The 17,790-nt window shown below is 38.6% G+C and overlaps 1 protein-coding gene across 1 annotated transcript in view; it reads left to right on the top strand.

The window, feature by feature from the left end:
- Positions 1–17,790, top strand: part of Dock3 (dedicator of cytokinesis 3) — a 341,809-nt gene that overhangs the window by 195,005 nt on the left and 129,014 nt on the right. Inside the window, exons 10-12 of the mRNA XM_032910506.1 lie at positions 1,120–1,201; positions 7,884–7,944; positions 9,503–9,650. Of these exons, the coding sequence (XP_032766397.1) occupies positions 1,120–1,201; positions 7,884–7,944; positions 9,503–9,650 (291 nt within the window). The remainder of the gene's footprint in view (positions 1–1,119; positions 1,202–7,883; positions 7,945–9,502; positions 9,651–17,790) is intronic.

Here is a 17,790-nt window from a genome sequence, read left to right as displayed (position 1 = left end):
CTTCCATACTATGCTCCCTCATTCTATATGTATTTCTTTCTTATTTTCATCTACTCCTTCTGGAGAAGACCCTCAAATTTACAACTTTTTATGCTTGGTTATGGACATCTATCTACTAGGTCCAAAACCTTGTTGAAGCATAAGTATTGTGTATATATTTTATTCACATTTGTCTTCCCACATAGAACATACTACCTCATAGAAATGTATAACTCTTTACTTAGTAAGCAAATAAGTATATGAAAAACTATCAAACTTGAGAGCATATATCTTATTATTCTAAGTGTAATATTTTAATGCCACCCTTTTGCTAATATCACCACATTTAATGAGTATAGCTAGGCACATAAAGGGAGTACATTACTTTATAATCACATAGTTTGTTTCCACTGTGGCTTAGTGTTGCCATTACAGTTGGTAAGGAGCCTCAGGAGAAAGAGGCAGGAAGAAGATTTTGATCTGGGATGGGAAGAAGTTTAGAGAGCAAGGGAATATTTCTCTAAATTTTGCAAATGCTGTTTTTGATGTGTTTTGTTCCATAATTTCCTACAGGAATAGTCTATATGAATTGAGAATAAAATATTTACTGGCTCTGTTAAATTCTGATTGCAGGAAGAGGAAAAATACTTACAAAGACTTAAAGTTTAAAAAACAGTATATAATACTTAAAGCCCTAAAAAAATTCTCCAGAGTTATATATATGAAGCTGTAAACTGGATAATATAGCTTCTTTTAGATGTAGTGTGGTACATCTTTTTACAGTGATCTAAGTGCTCAGGTCAAGGAACAAGGCTACTACAATAACAACTGTAGAATTGACCTAAGCTGCTTTTGAGGAGAACTTTTGGAAGAGTCTAAGCTCGTTGCTAGTCTCAAGACACTCACAACTTTAGAGGACTAGACATACAACCTCAACCCATAGACTAAACATCTATGAGGAGGTTAAGACTATCTCTTGCAAATTGCTTGGCACAACAAATAAGGTATTTTGCTGATACACATGGTTTTATACTTGCCTAGCATAATAAGCTATTTCCCAAGCATTTAGGAATTTTTCTATATATGGCTAGAATATGTAGCTCATTATATTTTTCTGTCTCTTTCTTTCCTACATTTCAGTGAACGGTTTCTGGTGAGACTGAACAAGAACGGTGGGCCAAGGAATCCAGAGAAGATAGAAAGAATGTGTGCCCTTTTTACAGTATGTGCAAATTCTCTTTACCCTTTATGTGCTGACTCTAACCAATGGCCTTCTGTAGGGATATTGTCACTCTGGAAACAAACATTACTTCATATTGCCCCCACCTCCACTGGTGAGAATAGAAATTGAATTATGTTTCCTTCAAGCTTTAATGAAATATTTGTAGAGACCTTCAATTAGCTATGGATTTTAATTGAAATTTTATTTGAAAAATCAAGTAGTTTTTACTAATGTAGATCTTATAAGCTATTGCATACAAAATCTATGATGTCCATGGCATCTGCCAAATCTACAGATTAGAGGAGCCTGTTAGTAAATGCATATAAACTAACCAGTCCTCTGCTGCATAGCAAATGGAGCATCATTTCCTACTCTCATCTGCACTTTAGATTTTCCCAAATAACCATGTTTTTACTCCTGGTCTCCACTCATAAAGCCATCATCTCAGAAGGCAAATTTACTCATTTAAACTAAATCTCATACTATACTGCCTTTTGTGTTCTCCAAACCAACTTTATTTATTTTTACTAAATAAAAACTGTCTACATTTATTAATTTGAATTAATTTATTGAGGACGAAAACAGAGTGTGACACAATTTAAAGCACTTGGACCCTTGTAGGTTCTTTGACCTATTTCAGTGATAATTAAGATATTCCAAGCTCACTGGCTAGGCATAGTTGGCTTATGTCTGTTAATAACTATCTAGTTAGAAGACAGAGGTTAGAGGATTGGCAAGATGCTAACAAAAACCAAACACAACAAAACAAAAAGCTTCTTGAGCTCAAGAAGCTGTGATAATCTCTCAGTGTTAGTGGCCTTGCATGTGGCCTATGACTTGTAGATGGAGAGACATCTCACAATTGACATGATGCCTCTTAAAGGCAAAGAGCGTTCATCTGAAGATCTAACATGTGACTAATTTCTTCACCCGATTTCAGATCACCTACTAAATCTTTCTAAATGTCAAATGAGGGTGCTGCAGAATGAGAAACTGCATTCACAGGAATAGGTTTCAGTGAAGATGCTCTCTATATAGGGGAAACACATGCTGCAGATGTACTGCAAATCTAGCTAAGCTCAAATAATGTTTTTCCATGTCTGAGCTCAGCATTGAAACCCTACATTATCTCCTAGAAAATGTAGGAAGAAGAAACAGAGAAAGCAAACCCATGATAATTATTGAGGGAGTTAAAATGGCTAATCTGGAAAGAGAAATACATTCTATTAATCACCAAACAGAAAGAGTCTAGATTGTAGTGAAGGAATTTATGTTAACTGAGGACTTTGAACTGAGAGTGCCTGACAGAGGTCTTTTTGAGGCCTCATTTCTAAAACAAAGAGAATATCTCAGAAGAGGCTTTGCTAGACTTTGAAACCCTCATATTTTCTGGTAAAACAAAAACTTTTAGGCCTGTTTATATAAGAGCTAAGTATGTAAGTAAGCTCTTGTTGAATTCTTACAAATGAATGATCCTTGTCTCAAGAAAATTGAACTTGATTATGAAGATTTTAATGTAATCACAGTAAGTCAAAATTTTTATTTAGCACTTTAATTTATCTACATGAGCCCAGAGCTCAAACTCTAGTGTTACCTGTATAAATAAAATGTGCATAACACTCATGATATGCTCCTCTTCTGCCACAGTGCTGTTAAGTATACTACTCTATAGTTTCCTTTGGTGTACAGCTCTGGATTTTTAAAGTTCCCATGCATTATTAAAGGAGTATTTACAAAGTTTTAAATAATATTTTATTAATCCCTTGAGAATTCTATACATGTTGTTTTTATCATATTCACCCCGTTCCCTGAATTCCTCCATAGTAATACCCACTCCTTCTCCCAACTTTGGGTCCTCAGTAAAAAACATTGAGTTTAATTTGTGCTGCCTGTATGCTCGTGGGGGTGTGGCCACACGAGTACTGTTGGTAATGATGCTAGACACTTTCAAGAGTGGGTTACCGCTAAGTTAGACTGCATAGATGGAACTGTTTCCTTTGAAAATATATCCAGCCTTCTGTATACTTAAGTAATGTGTAAATTTTAATCAAAGAATGAACATAAAACATATGGTAATGTTGTGCTTCTAATTTCTAATATTTAGCGTATATGATATTAAAAATAAAAATAGTATTACCTGAAAAGTATCATGTAAAATTCCATTTTTATTTTTATTAAACTTTTTAAAGATTTATGTGTACCAGTGTTTTACATACCACACACACACACACACACACACACACACACACACACACACACACACACCCCATGTGAAAACCTAGTATGTGCAGAGGGCATTTGATCTCATGGAACTAGAGTTGATATGATTGTAAGCCACCATGTAGGTTCTGAGAAATGAGCTTCATTCTCTGTTAGAACAGCAAATGCTCTTAGCCACCGATCAATCTCTGTAACCCCCAAATTTCCATTTTTAAATTAGAGAAATGTGCAAAATGGAGTTCAGTACATCCATTTAATATTAAAAGATAACTTTCATGTAAAAATATATCTTTGTGATATCAGAGATACCTATTATGTTCAGTAGATTTTTGTTACTTATTTCAGTTACTATTTTTTAAGAACTTGGCAATATATGGTAACCATTTAGACTCCAAACTTCACCCTGACCTTTCTCTATGACCTTTCAGTATCTTCCTGGTTCTGTTGTTTGTTCAGAGCCATTCAGCAGGACAGAGCTGGGACTAAAGTAAGGCAAACAACACACAGAATCCCGGGAGTGAGAGAAGCCTCTTTACATCTTGTGCCTTAGGTTGCTTGTTTGTTTCACCTTAATTTTAGTTTAATAAAACGATATAAATCAAGAAACATGGTGACTCTGCATTTATAAGCTAACCCAAAATCATGTCTACTCTATTTCCCTTATTAATAGAAAGACAAACATGTGAGACCACCCAAAAAACGAAACATGGACAAGAAATGGTGCTGAGGGGATTTATTATTATTATTATTATTATTATTATTATTATTATTATTATTATTATTTTAAATTGCTTTATTTATTTACTTTCCAAATATTGTCATCCTTCCTGGTATCACCTCCAAGAGTTTTTCACCCCATCAACACTCACTCCCCATTGACTCTGAGAGGGTGCTCCCCTCCCACTACCACCCTAACCCACCCCCACATCTATCCCCCTTTCCTGGGGCATCAGGATTAGGCTTATCCTCGTCCACTGAGGCCAGTCAAAACAGTCCTCTGCTACATATGTGCCAGGGGCCATGGGTCAGCCCATGTGTACTCTTTGATTCGGGGCTTCGTCTCTATGGGCTCCCAGGGGTGCCAGCTAGTTGCTACTGTTGGTGGTCTTCCTGTGGGGTTGCCATCCCCTTCAATCCTTCCCCTAACTCTTCCGTAGGGGTTCCCAACCTCAGGCCAATGGTTGTCTGTGAGTATGTGCATCTGTCTTAGTCAGCTGCTGGTAGAGCCTCTCAGAGGACAGCCATGCTAGACTCCTGTCTGCAAGCGCAACATAGCATCAGTAATAGTGTCAGGATTTGGTGCCTGCCTGCCCATGGGATAGATCCTAAATTTGGTCAGTCATTGGATGGCCTCCTTCTGCTCCATTTTTGTTCCTGCATTTCTTCCAGACAGGAACAATTCTGGGTCAAAATTTTTGAAGATACATTGGTGAGCCCTGTCCCTACATGGGGGGCCCTATTTAATGACTAACAGTGGTCTCTTCAGGCTCCATCTCCCCACTGTTGGACACTTCAACTCAGGTCACCCCTATTGAGTCCTGGGAGCCTCTCATGTCCCAGGACTCTAGGACTTTCTAGAGGTTCAACCCACTCTCTACCCCCTACCCCTGGCAGCTCCATATTTCCATTCATTCCCTTGGCCCTCTGGACTTGTCTCCTGTTTCCCCCCATACCTGATCCCATCCCCTTTAGCAATCCCCTATCCTTCTTCCACCCAGATCCCTCCCTTCCTCTGCTTCCCATGATTATTTTGTTTCCCCTTCTAAGTGGGATTGAAGCATCCTCACTTGGGCCTTCCTTCTTGTCTCCCTGTGTTCTTAGTTATGGCTGAACTCCTGTGAGGCAGGTAGGCTGTGGGGGTTGGGGGTGGGGGAGCAGGCACACTGATCTGCAAAGAATTCAGGTAGAGATGCAGACAGGAAAGAAGGTGAGGCTCAGACAGAGCAGGCTCGATGGGCTGGGGAAAGGAAGCTAACCTGTATGGTTCTGAAGTCTCAGGTCTAATGGAGGCGGCGGGGCGGGGCGGGGGTGGAGAGGTAGAGGCAGCAGGAGCATGGAGGTCCTCCTGAGATAACAGACGGCTAAGAGCAGCTTGGCTTGGCCCAGAGGACTGAGCCAGCAGGAAACATGGGTCAGGGAAGGGAATTTTACCTGTATGTTTCACGATTCTCAAGGTCTGATTGGGATTTTTCTAGAAGTGAAAGCATGAAAACCTGACTCATGAAAGACAAAGGTCACTCTGTCAGGCATTACTAAGTCACAGTAAGCTGCAAGTGGGATACCTGATGGCGAATCTGAAACACAATAGATGGTAGGTAGGTGGGTGGGTAGGTGGGTGGGTGGGTAGGTAAGTAAGTAGGTAGGTAGGTAGACATGTATATGAATATGTATGAAATATATATGCAAGTTTTACTATTTGTAGTGTGATGCTCTAAATAGGAAAATAACAACTGTTATTTACAGTGTATTCTAAATATAAAAATTTAGACTGATCTTTGTAACTCTAGCTTTAAAGTTTCTGATTTGGAATCAGATTTGTTTGCTTAAAAGATCTTTAAAATTTCCAATAAAATTATTTTCAGGGCCAGTAAGATGGCACGGTGGATAAAAGTACTTGCTGCCAAGCCTGATGACCCGAGTTTGAGTCTAGCTCCCACGTGGTAGGAGGAGAAAACTGACTCATGCAAATCGTTCTCTGACCTCCACATGCCTTCCACCAATCACATGATCCCTCTATAAATAAATAAGTGGAAAAAAAAGGAAAATATTTTCAACATTATAACTTGGTACCGATAATAACAATAAATATCTAAATTTTAACCCAAATTTTTATCAAGATTTCACTAAGACCAAATTAAACTCATTTACAGAAAATATGGCCAGTGTATAACAATCATGTGGGGACAGTGGAATGAATATAAAGTTAGTATAGTATACATTTTTAGTATAATTAGGCATTAATGAGCTTTTAATATTTTGTTTCACTTTATTGCATGGAACATTTATCTTTTATATCACAAAATGTTTTTACATGATGACAGAATAAACATGGATGATTTCCATTGTGAAACTTTTATAGCTACTGTATTAGGTTATCTAAATGAGAGCTAGAAGAATACTATCAATAAAAGAAAATTTTAAAGGAGTATGATATTCATTTTACTATATAAATATTTTAACAGTTTTTATTTTAATAAAAATTTTCATGCAGTATATTTTAGTATTTCTCCCTCCCCCAAGATAGTCTCAAGATTTTTCCCACCTTTCTTACCTATCTTAACCTCACCTTTCTTACCTATCTTAACCTCATGTTCTTTCTCTCTCTCAAAAAAAAAAAAAGAAAATTAAAATGAAACAAAAGACCCAATAAGACAAAAAAAATAACAAAACAAAATGAACACACACACCTACACACACACACACACACACACACACACACACACACACACACACACACACACACACACACACACACACAGAGTCTCTTTTAGAGTGTGGTTCATATAGCAGTGACATTCCCATAGGAGAAAACTGATTTTCTCTTCTCTGGCAGATTTCAATTGCAAATAGCATCTTAATTAGAAGTGGGACTTTGTGTCCACTTCTTCTGAGATTTTTGTATGGTTGAACCTGTGCAGGTCTTATAGGTGCTGTGATAGTCTCTGTGAGTTCATAAACACATAAGTTCTTGTTGTGTTTGGAAGATACTGCTTCCTTGGAATCATCCAGCATGTCTGGTTCTTACAGTCTTTGTTCCTCTTTGGCATAGATCCCTGAGCCTTGAGGGGAAGGGCTTGATAAAGACACCCCATTTAGGACTGAGTCCTCCAAAGTCTCTCATTCTCTGCACACTGTCCAGTTCTGGGTCTCTGTGTCAGTTCCCATTTATTGCAAGAAGGCATTTCTCCTTTGAGGGTTGAGCAAGACACTTACACACAGGTATAGCAGTATGCCATTGGGGATCATTTTATTGCTGTGTTCCAGCAGTAAGTTTTCCCCTAGAGCCCACAACTTACCTAGCTCTTGGCCATTAGAGCAGTGTCAGGCATGAAATGGACTTTAAATCCAATCAGAAAGTGGTTGTTACTTCTAACATTTGTGTCACTGTTGTACCAACATTTTCTGTACACAGGCTGCTGGTGGGGTTTTGTACCTGTTTGATATCGATGATTGTAGCATGTAGAGTATTTCCAGCATCAGGAATACTAGTTAAGGAGTGTTAAACGTCTAGTTAAGCACCAGCTTGATCTTTCATTGTAAGTAGTGTTTTCAATAATAGGGCCTCTCCTCTGTATAAATCTCATATGTATTAAATGTTGAATTCTATAATCTCCCTTCTCCCACCTGTAGTAATATACTGAAAGCAAACTACTAATAAAGTTCAAATGAAATTTGAATTAAAGGAAATTTATGTTTCTGAGCATTAATTGTTGAGATTTACTTATTCTTTTTCTTTCCTTAGGATCTGAGTAGCAAAGACATGAAGAGAGATTTATACATAGTTGCCCATGTGATCCGAATAGGTATTGTACACTTTAGTTGTTCTCATGATTAAGACTGTCCAAACTTCAGATACATATAGCTATCTATCTGAACTTCGCCTTTCCTGCTATTTCCCAGCTCAGGATTAGAATCTATTTATTTGTTTGTTTGTTTGTTTGTTTGTTTGTTTTAAAGCTTTTCCATTAAGCTCAACTGCAGCAGTAGCTGGATTTGATGCAAATGCATGCATATTTTCCCATTTCAGATCTTTTGTTCTTTCTTGCTTTTGGACCCAAACTTTGTATTTTAAGTGGTTTGCTTTTTTATTTTCTTCCTGACATGCTGCCTGCTTCCATGTATGTCTTTCTCCTCCAGAGTCTGCAGAGATACTAGAGTGCCTGCTGGTCACATGATGTTTGCCCTGTGTTGTAGTTTCTGTCCAGAATTATGCACCTGTACCATTTCCCTCAAAATCAGAGTCATTGCCACCACTGCAAATGAGTAGCAACTCATTTCTATTCAAACTGAGATGAAAGGAATGGGCTCTTCATTACTGCTCCACTGTTGATTGTCCATACATATTTCAGGTTTGGGTGGTATGACTAACCAAGTTTTTCTTCATAGTATAAGTTCTAGAGTACAGTGCACAATTTTGTCAAAAATGTTTAATCCTTTGACAGTATAACAAGTATTTTGCCTTTATGAAATATTTGTTGAAATCTTGGCTTTTGTAAGTCCTCGTGTCACTGTTGGGACAGACTTGCTCACTTGAAGGAACAAGCAACCACTGACAACCAAGATCTCTCTCATTTCCACAATGGCTCAGTAGTGACTTTAAGCATTAGAATTTGGTTAGAGGAAGAACACAGTGTCCTCTCTCCTGTGTATACAGTTTATGCTCGCAGCTAAAAATACTGAAGTTTGGGGCTTACAACCCCATAAAAACAACAGTGCCAACTAAGCAGAGCTCTCAGGAACTAAGTCACTACCCAAAGACTATACATGGACTGACCCATAGCTTCAGCTGCATATATAACAGAGGATAGCCTTGTTGGGCACTAGTGGAAGGAGAAGCCCTTGCTCTAGCCAAGGCTGGCCCCTCCCCCCCCAGTGTAGGGGAATGTCAGGCGGGAGGAAAGGGGGTGATTGGGGAAGGGAACACCCTTATAGTAGAAGGGGAGAGGGATGGAATAGGGGGCTTATCTCCGGGAAACCGGGAAAGGGAATAACATTTGAAATGTAAATAAAAAAGATATCCAATTTAAAAAAAATACTGAAGTTCTTCTGTCATTAGTATGGCCATTAAGTTTAAATCTCTCAACACACTGATTTTTCTAAGAAATTTAAGTCATTATTTTTATTTGATTAATAAATGCACAGTTGGTGTTCATTGACTGATTTTGACACAGAAAACGGGCTTAGACTAGAGGTTAATTTGGTGTGCTTGTACATGGATATCCTTAGGTGACTCACTTCTGCTCCTGACTCTTCTAGGATATCCTAGGTACCTGTAGCTCTGATGTCATTGGGTGATAATTAGAAGATGTTAGAAAGGAGCATGGATTCTCTGTGTAATTGCTATTTTCTGCTGTACCCAAGGCCGGATGCTCCTGAATGACTCCAAAAAGGGTCCCGCTCACCTGCACTACAGGCGACCATATGGCTGTGCAGTTCTCAGCATTTTGGATGTTCTACAGTCACTAACAGAATTAAAAGAAGAAAAGGATTTTGTTCTTAAGGTTTACACGTGAGTAATCCTATATATCAGGAATAATGATTTGCAGCATGCCCTGAGATAATAGCAGTTTTCAAGCCTTGTGAACATAGACTTACCATATGAAGTATAGAGAGGTTAGTGGGAGAGCAAAGATTTTGATCTAAAGTTTTAAAGGCTCTGGAAATTTTAACTTTGCTATATTTCTTAGTTACTAAAACACCTGAACTTGGAACCTTCTATCCTAAAGTGAAAGTCTGATAGTACACATTTCTTGTTCATGTTAGAATACTCATTTTCTCTGTAGAATAAGTCAACTTTATTATGTATTTTCAGAAAAGCTAACAATATAATTTCTTATGTAACTTAGATAAAAAGTCTTCTTTATGTGATACTTGCCTACCAGTTATTGCTTTTGAGGTAGCCAAGAATGCAGATTATTTAAAAGAATTATTGAGTCAGGTTATGATGTATTTGAAGAAAAGCCAAAACTTTTGAGGATCCAAGATCTTTCTTTTCTGCTACCACAGATATCTTTGTCACATCCAACATGGCATGGGACTGTTTTTAGTATTCTTCAACCAGGGGATCTGACTTATAGATGAATTCCCTCTTCTCATGGCCCTTGTTCAAGAAAAAGTAGAAAAGGAACTAATAGAAGAAACATGGAACATCAGTTTATAGACTGTCTTTGTTTATAGGGAATCCAGAAAGAAATGGTAGTCTTAAAAATGATTAGTGATGAATTTAGTGAGTTTTTGTTTTGCTTTTTTTTTTTAATAATGAAGATGTTTTGAAACTGTTTCCAGCTAGCTTGGAACTCAGTGTGTGTCCCAAGCTGGCTTCTAGCTAATGATGATCTTCCTGTTTCAACTTGAAATCCCAGCTTGGTGGGATTGCGGTTACAAGTGACTGTACCCATTTTTACTGAGTTTTTAAAACAAGTGTATATCTGATAATTGTTAATATTTATCTCATTTCATATGTGTGAATATTTTTCTGCATGTATGCAAGTATACTGTATTATGCCTGCTATTTGCAGAGGTTGGAAGAGGGCTTAGGATTCATCCCCTGGAACTGGATTTATGGATGACTGTGAGCCACCATGTGTGCGCTGGGAATCAAACCCAGATCCTCTGCAAGCATAGCCAATGCTTTTAACTAAAGCCCCTATGTCTGTCAATGTTTTTTATTTTATTTTTCTTGGATATTTTATGTATTTACATTTAAAATATTATCCTCTTTCCCCTTTCTCCCATACCCCCTCCAGGGGGAGGATGAGGATGCTCATCCTTCTGTGAGGATGCTCCCACTCCCACCCACCCACACCAACCTCAACATCCTGGCATTACCCTACATTGGGGAAATGAGCCTTCACAAGACCAAGGGCTTTTCCTCCTAATAAAGCTGGACAATGCCATCCTCTGCTACATATGCAGCTGGAGCCATGCATCCCTCCATATATACTCATTGGTTGGTGGTTTAGTCCTTGGGAGCTTTGGTGGTATCTGGTTGATTCGTATTGCTGTTCTTCCTATGGGTTTGCAAACCCCTTCAGCTCCTTCAGTCTTTTCTCTTAACTCCTTCACTGGGATCCCTTTGTTCAGTCCAATGATTAGCTGCAACCATCCTCATCTGTATCAGTAGGACTCTGGCAGAGTCTCTCAGGAGACACCCATATCTGTCAGCAAGCACTGCTTGGCATCAGCAATATTGAGTGGGTTTGTGACAGCACATGGGATGGATCCCCAGGTGGGGCAGTGTGTCTGGATGACCTTTCTGTCTACTCTTTGTCCCTGTATTTCTTCCATGAGTATTTTGTTCTCCCTTCTAAGAAGGAATGAAGCATCCACATTTTGGTCTTCCTTCTTCTTGGGCTTCAAATGATCTGTGAATTTTTTTTTTTTTTTTTTAGGTATTCTAAGCTTTTGGGCTAATATCCACTTATCAATGAGTGCATACCATTTGTGTTCTTTTGTGATTGGGTTACCCCACTCAGAATGATATTTATGCACTGTGGAATCCTTTCAGGATTAGTAACTTAAATCTGTATCATCTGATTCAGATCTGAGCCCAGCCCTCAGAAGAAGGAGTGTTTTTCAGTACATTTCAGGTGATGTTTGATGGTTCAATTTAATCGTAAACCTAAAGGCTTTACTAATTTCTAATAATGCTTTAGCCTTTGCTAGGGTAGAATTATCTAAGTATGAAAATCTGTTCTGCAGATTTAATCAGTAATTGGCAAAATTACCTCTTTAATTGTTAGCATTCTCATTTTTAAATATTATGCAGAGTCAATCTTTACTAGAGAAAATTCAAACCTCCTATCTCTTCCAGGGCCAGTACTATGCTTTATTGTATTTTGAAATACCATATTTTATGTTGCAAGATACCATATCTATCTATCTATATATCTTATCTTATCTTTCTTTCTTCTTTTTTCTTTCTTTCTCTCTCTCTCTCTCTTTCTTGCTTTCTTTCTTTCTTTCTTTCTTTCTTTCTTTCTTTTTCACTTTACATCCTGCTTGCTCACTGTCCCCTTCCTGGTCACTCCCTCCCATAATCCTTCACCCCTTCCCTGCCTCCCCTTCTCCCCTGAGCATGTAGATCCACCCCTGGGCATCCCCCCAACCTAGCACTTCAAGTCTCTGCAAGGCTAGAGGTTTCTTCTCTCACTGAGTCCAGACAAGGCAGCCCAGCTAGAACATATCCTACAGACAGGCAACAGCTTTTGGGATAGCACCCATTCCAGTTGTTCTGGACCCACATGAAGACCAAGCTGTGCATCTGCTGCATATGTGGGGAAGGCCTAGGTCTAACCCATGTATGTTCTGTGGTTGGTAGTTCAGTCTCTGAGAGCCCCAAGGGTCCAGGTTAGTTGATTCTGTTGGTTTTCCTGTGGATTCCTATCTCCATAGGGGCTGCAGTCCTTTCTCTTTTTCCATAAAAGTCCCCAAGAGTGAGTGAGCACCCTCTCAGAGGCCAAGTGGAGGGGTGACAGGATCAAGAATTCTCAGAAGGACTGGGAAGGGGGGCAACATTTGGAATGTAAATAAATAAAATAGTTTAATAATAAAAAAGAGAGAAACATGTTACCTAATATGATGTAGTCATTACTTAGTGTTTATGAACAATAAAACTAAATTTAGTACTTGAAAAAAAAGAGTTCCCAAGCTCCATCCACTGTTTGGCTGTGGGTGTCTGCACCTGTCTTGAGTCTGTTGAGTTACAACAGCCTTTTAAGAAACTGAAACATGAAAACTAGGTGCTTCACTGAGTCAAATACCTTACAATAAATAAATAAACAAATAAATAGCCACCATATGCATTTCAGTCTGATAAAAATATAATGTTACTTGTTACTTAGAAGGATAAAGGGTCACAAGCAGGAAAATACAAGTTGTTAGGCTTTAGGAAACTAAAGACAAGGAGTGCCAGGAACTGAAGCCAATATTTGGAAGGGATAGGTATTCATAAATAATGAATTTGACCAAATACAAGAAGATTCTGAGTACATAATGATGACTTTTCAATTTCACAATGATAAAAGCTTAAGCAAACATTTATATAGGGACAGTTTTAATAAAATGAATCTTACAAATAAATATTTTATATTATTTGTTACATAAAATTTATTCTAAATGACATACTCTGTCTCATACTGTCAAATTGAAAAGTGTTGCTTATTCTCTATCCTCACATTTTATGAAAAAAAAATGTCATGAATTCATCATGTGTAGCCATGCCATCATGGCTTTGCTATCAGAAAACCACTTTCTGCATTAACTGACAAGGTTTCCCAAGGAACACAATTTTTGCTTCCATAGGGCTCCTTTTTGATGTATCCTTTGATTCCTTAATGATACTCTCTCATTTGGGAACACTATAATCTGATCAAAGTAATCATGGGAGGTCCTTATTGTTATTGCCATTTTTATAGAGGAGTAAATTGATGTTAATTGTTTTCTGGAGACATAACAGCAGAAGTTCATAGAGTTAGAATTTGAACCCAACTCCTCTTACTTCATTCTGTCAGCACATTTTTCTGTTTCACATTTCAAGTATGCGTGTGTTATACTGGCAAGAACGTACAGTTAGAAGCTCAATGATACAGATTCATTGGACAGCTGTATGACTTTGAATCTACCTTATACCTCTCTGAACCTCAGTTCTTTCTAAGGTGGAGATCATAGGACCTGTTTCAAAAGACTAAATCTTGTAAGATAATGTCCATAAAATAACCATCATAGGTGACATTGACTATTTTCTACAGTCAAACACTGTGGTAAACATTTGGCGTGTTGACCTACTTAATCTTCACATACACTTGGTGTTCCTCTAAAGCTTCACCTTCCACGCCTAGCACAAAAGGCCTGTTCAGCTAATGGAGTTTCTCAGCAATCTTAGCTTACCAAGAAGGAGTTGCTTTGGTCTTGCACTTCTTAGCAGCCCCTCCAACTCAAAATACTCACATTTCTCATGCAGCATGGCACTAGGTCTGTGAGAAGAGGGGGCTTTGGACATAACCAGCAGCAAAGACGGCAAAGCTTCTTCCTTTTAGTTGAGACACGAAGATGTGTTTGTGGTCTAAACAATTTCTGTCAGGACAATAGAGGACAGATACATGTCATGAGGACACATCTAAAATCAATTAGATTGGTCAGTTTATATCACCCTGGTCTGAGAGACTCCATTTGATTAGTCAGGTCATTTTTATGACTGTGGACTTTTTTAATTCATCCTTCTTAATTCATATTTCTCCTTTTACACTAAAAGTAAAGGCATCATGAACTAACTTAGTATAGATGGTGTTCCTAAATATGTTGGTTACCACCCCTTTTCTAACAAGATCTTCAACTAAATAAGATTAAGATATCCCAAAATGAATACATAAATTTTTTTTTATTGAGTATTTCTTATTTACATTTTGAATGTTATCCCCTTTCCCGGTTTCTGGGCAAACATCCCCCTAATCCCCCTCCTCCCCTTCTTTATGGTGTTCCCCTCCCCACCCTCCCCACATTGCCGCCCTCCCCCCAACAATCACATTCACTGGGGGTTCAGTCTTAGCAGGACCAAGGGCTTCCCCTTCCACTGGTGATCTTACTAGGATATTCATTGCTACCTATGAGGTCAGAGTCCAGGGTCAGTCCATGTATAGTCTTTAGGTAGTGGCTTAGTCCCTGGAAACTCTAGTTGCTTGGCATTGTTGTTCATAAGGGGTCACGAGCCCCTTCAAGCTCTTCCAGTTCTTTCTCTGATTCCTTCAACGGGGGTCCTATTCTCAGTTCAGTGGTTTGCTGTTGGCATTCGCCTCTGTATTTGCTGTATTCTGGCTGTGTCTCTCAGGAGAGATCTACATCTGGCTCCTGTCAGCCTGCACTTCTTTGCTTCATCCATCTTGTCTAATTGGGTGGCTGTATATATATGGGCCACATGTGGGGCAGGCTCTGAATGGGTGTTCCTTCTGTCTCTGTTTTAATCTTTGCCTCTCTATTCCCTGCCAAGGAAATTCTTGTTCCCCCGTTTAAAGAAGGAGTGAAGCATTCACATTTTGATCATCCGTCTTGAGTTTCATGTGTTCTAGGCATCTAAGGTAATTCAAGCATTTGGGCTAATAGCCACTTATCAATGAGTGCATACCATGTGTGTTTTTCTGTGATTGGGTTACCTCACTCAGGATGATATTTTCCAGTTCCAACCATTTGCCTACGAATTTCATAAAGTCATTGTTTTTGATAGCTGAGTAATATTCCATTGTGTAGATGTACCACATTTTCTGTATCCATTCCTCTGTTGAAGGGCATCTGGGTTCTTTCCAGCTTCTGGCTATTATACATAAGGCTGCGATGAACATAGTGGAGCACGTGTCTTTTTTATATGTTGGGGCATCTTTTGGGTATATGCCCAAGAGAGGTATAGCTGGATCCTCAGGCAGTTCAATGTCCAATTTTCTGAGGAACCTCCAGACTGATTTCCAGAATGGTTGTACCAGTCTGCAATCCCACCAACAATAGAGGAGTGTTCCTCTTTCTCCGCATCCTCACCAGCATTTGCTGTCACCTGAGTTTTTGATCTTAGCCATTCTCACTGGTGTGAGGTGAAATCTCAGGGTTGTTTTGATTTGCATTTCCCTTATGACTAAAGATGTTGAACATTTCTTTAGGTGTTTCTCAGCCATCCGACATTCCTCAGCTGTGAATTCTTTGTTTAGTTCTGAACCCCATTTTTTAATAGGGTTATTTGTCTCCCTGCGGTCTAACTTCTTGAGTTCTTCGTATATTTTGGATATAAGGCCTCTATCTGTTGTAGGATTGGTAAAGATCTTTTCCCAATCTGTTGGTTGCCGTTTTGTCCTAACCACAGTGTCCTTTGCCTTACAGAAGCTTTGCAGTTTTATGAGATCCCATTTGTCAATTCTTGGTCTTAGAGCATAAGCCATTGGTGTTTTGTTCAGGAAATATTCTCCAGTGCCCATGTGTTCGAGATGCTTACCCACTTTTTCTTCTATTAGTTTGAGTGTATCTGGTTTGATGTGGAGGTCCTTGATCCACTTGGACTTAAGCTTTGTACAGGGTGATAAGCATGGATCGATTTGCATCCTTCTACATATTGACCTCCAGTTGAACCAGCACCATTTGCTGAAAATGCTATCTTTTTTCCATTGAATGGTTTTGGCTCCTTTGTCAAAAATCAAGTGCCCATAGGTGTGTGGGTTCATTTCTGGGTCTTCAATTCTATTCCATTGGTCTATCTGTCTGTCTCTGTACCAGTACCATGCAGTTTTTATCACTATTGCTCTGTAATATTGCTTGAGTTCAGGGATAGTGATTCCCCCTGAAGTCCTTTTATTGTTGAGAATAGTTTTAGCTATCCTGGGTTTTTTGTTATTCCAGATGAATTTGCAAATTGTTCTGTCTAACTCTTTGAAGAATTGGATTGGTATTTTGATGGGGATTGCATTGAATCTGTAGATCGCTTTTGGTAAAATGGCCATTTTTACTATATTAATCCTGCCAATCCATGAGCATGGGAGATCTTTCCATCTTCTGAGGTCTTCTTCAATTTCTTTCTTCAGAGTCTTGAAGTTCTTATTGTACAGATCTTTTACTTGCTTGGTTAAAGTCACACGAGGTAATTTATATTGTTTGGGACTATTATGAAGGGTGTCGTTTCCCTAATTTCTTTCTCGGCTTGTTTCTCTTTTGTGTAGAGGAAGGCTACTGATTTATTTGAGTTAATTTTATACCCAGCCACTTTGCTGAAGTTGTTTATCAGCTTTAGTAGTTCTCTGGTGGAACTTTTGGGATCACTTAAATATACTATAATATCATCTGCAAATAGTGATATTTTGACTTCTTCTTTTCCAATCTGCATCCCTTGATTTCCTTTTTGTTGTCTGATTGCTCTGGCTAGAACTTCAAGAACTATATTGAATAAGTAGGGAGAGAGTGGGCAGCCTTGTCTAGTCCCTGATTTTAGTGGGATTGCTTCAAGTTTCTCTCCATTTAGTTTAATGTTAGCCACTGGTTTGCTGTATATGGCTTTTACTATGTTTAGGTATGGGCCTTGATTCCTATTCTTTCCAGGACTTTTTATCATGAAGGGGTGTTGAATTTTGTCAAATGCTTTCTCAGCATCTAATGAAATGATCATGTGGTTTTGTTCTTTCAGTTTGTTTATATAATGGATCACGTTGATGGTTTTCCATATGTTAAACCATCCCTGCATGCCTGGGATGAAGCCTACTTGATCATGGTGGATGATTGTTTTGATGTGCTCTTGGATTCGGTTTGCCAGAATTTTGTTGAGTATTTTTGCGTTGATATTCATAAGGGAAATTGGTCTGAAGTTCTCTTTCTTTGTTGGGTCTTTGTGTGGTTTAGGTATAAGAGTAATTGTGGCTTCATAGAAGGAATTCGGTAGTGCTCCATCTGTTTCAATTTTGTGGAATAGTTTGGATAGCATTGGTATGAGTTCTTCTGTGAAGGTCTGATAGAATTCTGCACTAAACCCATATGGACCTGGGCTCTTTTTGGTTGGGAGACCTTTAATGACTGCTTCTATTTCCTTAGGAGTTATGGGGTTGTTTAAATGGTTTATCTGTTCTTGATTTAACTTCAGTACCTGCTATCTGTCTAGGAAATTGTCCATTTCCTGCAGATTTTCAAGT

This window comes from Rattus rattus, chromosome 8 (genome assembly GCF_011064425.1).
Source record: "Rattus rattus isolate New Zealand chromosome 8, Rrattus_CSIRO_v1, whole genome shotgun sequence".
In the NCBI taxonomy this organism is placed as follows: domain Eukaryota; kingdom Metazoa; phylum Chordata; class Mammalia; order Rodentia; family Muridae; genus Rattus; species Rattus rattus.
This window is presented reverse-complemented; position numbering and strand designations above follow the sequence as displayed.